We start from the raw sequence: 1,340 nt of genomic DNA on the forward strand, positions 1-1,340 counted from the left end.
CTGCCCGATACTCCCCGTCATGAAATGATAAGGGTGCTACAGCAAAATGTAGTGAAGAAAGCAGATGGTGTCTGGCTATGACTATCAATCGGAATAGTGTCTGGGATCGAAAGGCTTGTATTCAAACAAGCAGCCATCTACGCGAGGAGTCAACTAAGGCCACATGGAAGAAGCGCATGAGCTTGTGTGATCCAAAGATGACAATAACAAAATTCCAAAATGACAAAGGGAAAAATATCAGAGCCTAAATTATGAACACCCAACTTGTAGAAGGCTATGGAGGAGAGAGGGGGCCCCAAACCCCTCTGCAGAGTATCTAGTCAGATTAAAGCCACTGGCAGGTCCCCTCTGGACACAGGCAAGGGTCTTGAACAGGTTTACTATCAGGTAGGGACCCTTGTAATCGTGATTATACTGAATCGAACTTGATACTTGGTCAGTTGGCCTCCCTTTTGACCCAACCTGACATTCTTCTAGGTGCAAGTATTTCTTGTTGGTTTCATGACAAACATTTCTTCCCTGGTCTCTTAAATCATCATGGTGGTCTTTGCTTTCCTACCATTTGTATTTTTATAATTTTCTCCTTTCCATTTTATTTTGTTTCTTTTTTTTATTGCTTCTGTTGGGCTTTCCAGTTTGTGAAGCACAGAAGGAGTAGAGGCACAGAGATAAGAACTGATGCAAGGGTTTATGGGGGAGGTAGGGGTGGAGTAGGAGATTGGGAGGGTGAGGGGGTGGGGAGAACAGACAATGTATGTGGGAGGGGAAGGGAGCGCTAGAACTGATGGTGATTTCCCAACTCCTTTTACAAGTGATGTAATCATGGGGTGGGGTGTATGCAGACAGAAAGTGTTCTAAAATTGATTGTGGTAATGATTGTGCAACCTCGATATGATTAAACTAATGAATTATGTGATATGTAGATTGAGTGCCAATAAAACAAAAGAGAGAAAGAGGAAACATTTGGGAGATGATTATAGTGATAAATCATGGCCTCTAAATGCAAATGGTGAGAAGTGAAGATAGGAACAGCTCATTGAGAAAGGGACAGTATTGGGGATCAATAGACTTGAGGCTTCTCATTGAGGACAAAGCAATTATTGCTATGGGGATACTGAAGACATTGCTGGAGAACCAACTTTTAAAATTTAAAAAGGGTCATTATATATATCAACCTGTTGTCATTAAGTTGCTTCTTGCTCACGGCAGCCCCGCTTTATCAGAGCAGAACTGTACTCCGTGGGGTTTTCAGTGGCCACGTTTGAGAAGTAGATCACCAGGCCTTTCTTCCTAGGTACCTGAGAGGACTCAACTACTAGCCATTCCATTAACTAGCTGTT

At 42.7% G+C, this 1,340-nt stretch overlaps 1 protein-coding gene across 1 annotated transcript in view; it reads left to right on the plus strand.

Moving 5' to 3' along the window:
• The first annotated feature begins 276 nt into the window (after positions 1-276).
• Positions 277-1,340, plus strand: part of DYNC2LI1 (dynein cytoplasmic 2 light intermediate chain 1) — a 38,564-nt gene continuing 37,500 nt past the window's right edge. The window contains exon 1 of the mRNA XM_045285678.1: positions 277-387. Within this exon, the coding sequence (XP_045141613.1) occupies positions 277-387 (111 nt within the window). The remainder of the gene's footprint in view (positions 388-1,340) is intronic.

This window comes from Echinops telfairi, unplaced genomic scaffold (assembly GCF_000313985.2).
Source record: "Echinops telfairi isolate 266 unplaced genomic scaffold, ASM31398v2 ScPeMD7_7475;HRSCAF=8513, whole genome shotgun sequence".
Classification (NCBI taxonomy): domain Eukaryota; kingdom Metazoa; phylum Chordata; class Mammalia; order Afrosoricida; family Tenrecidae; genus Echinops; species Echinops telfairi.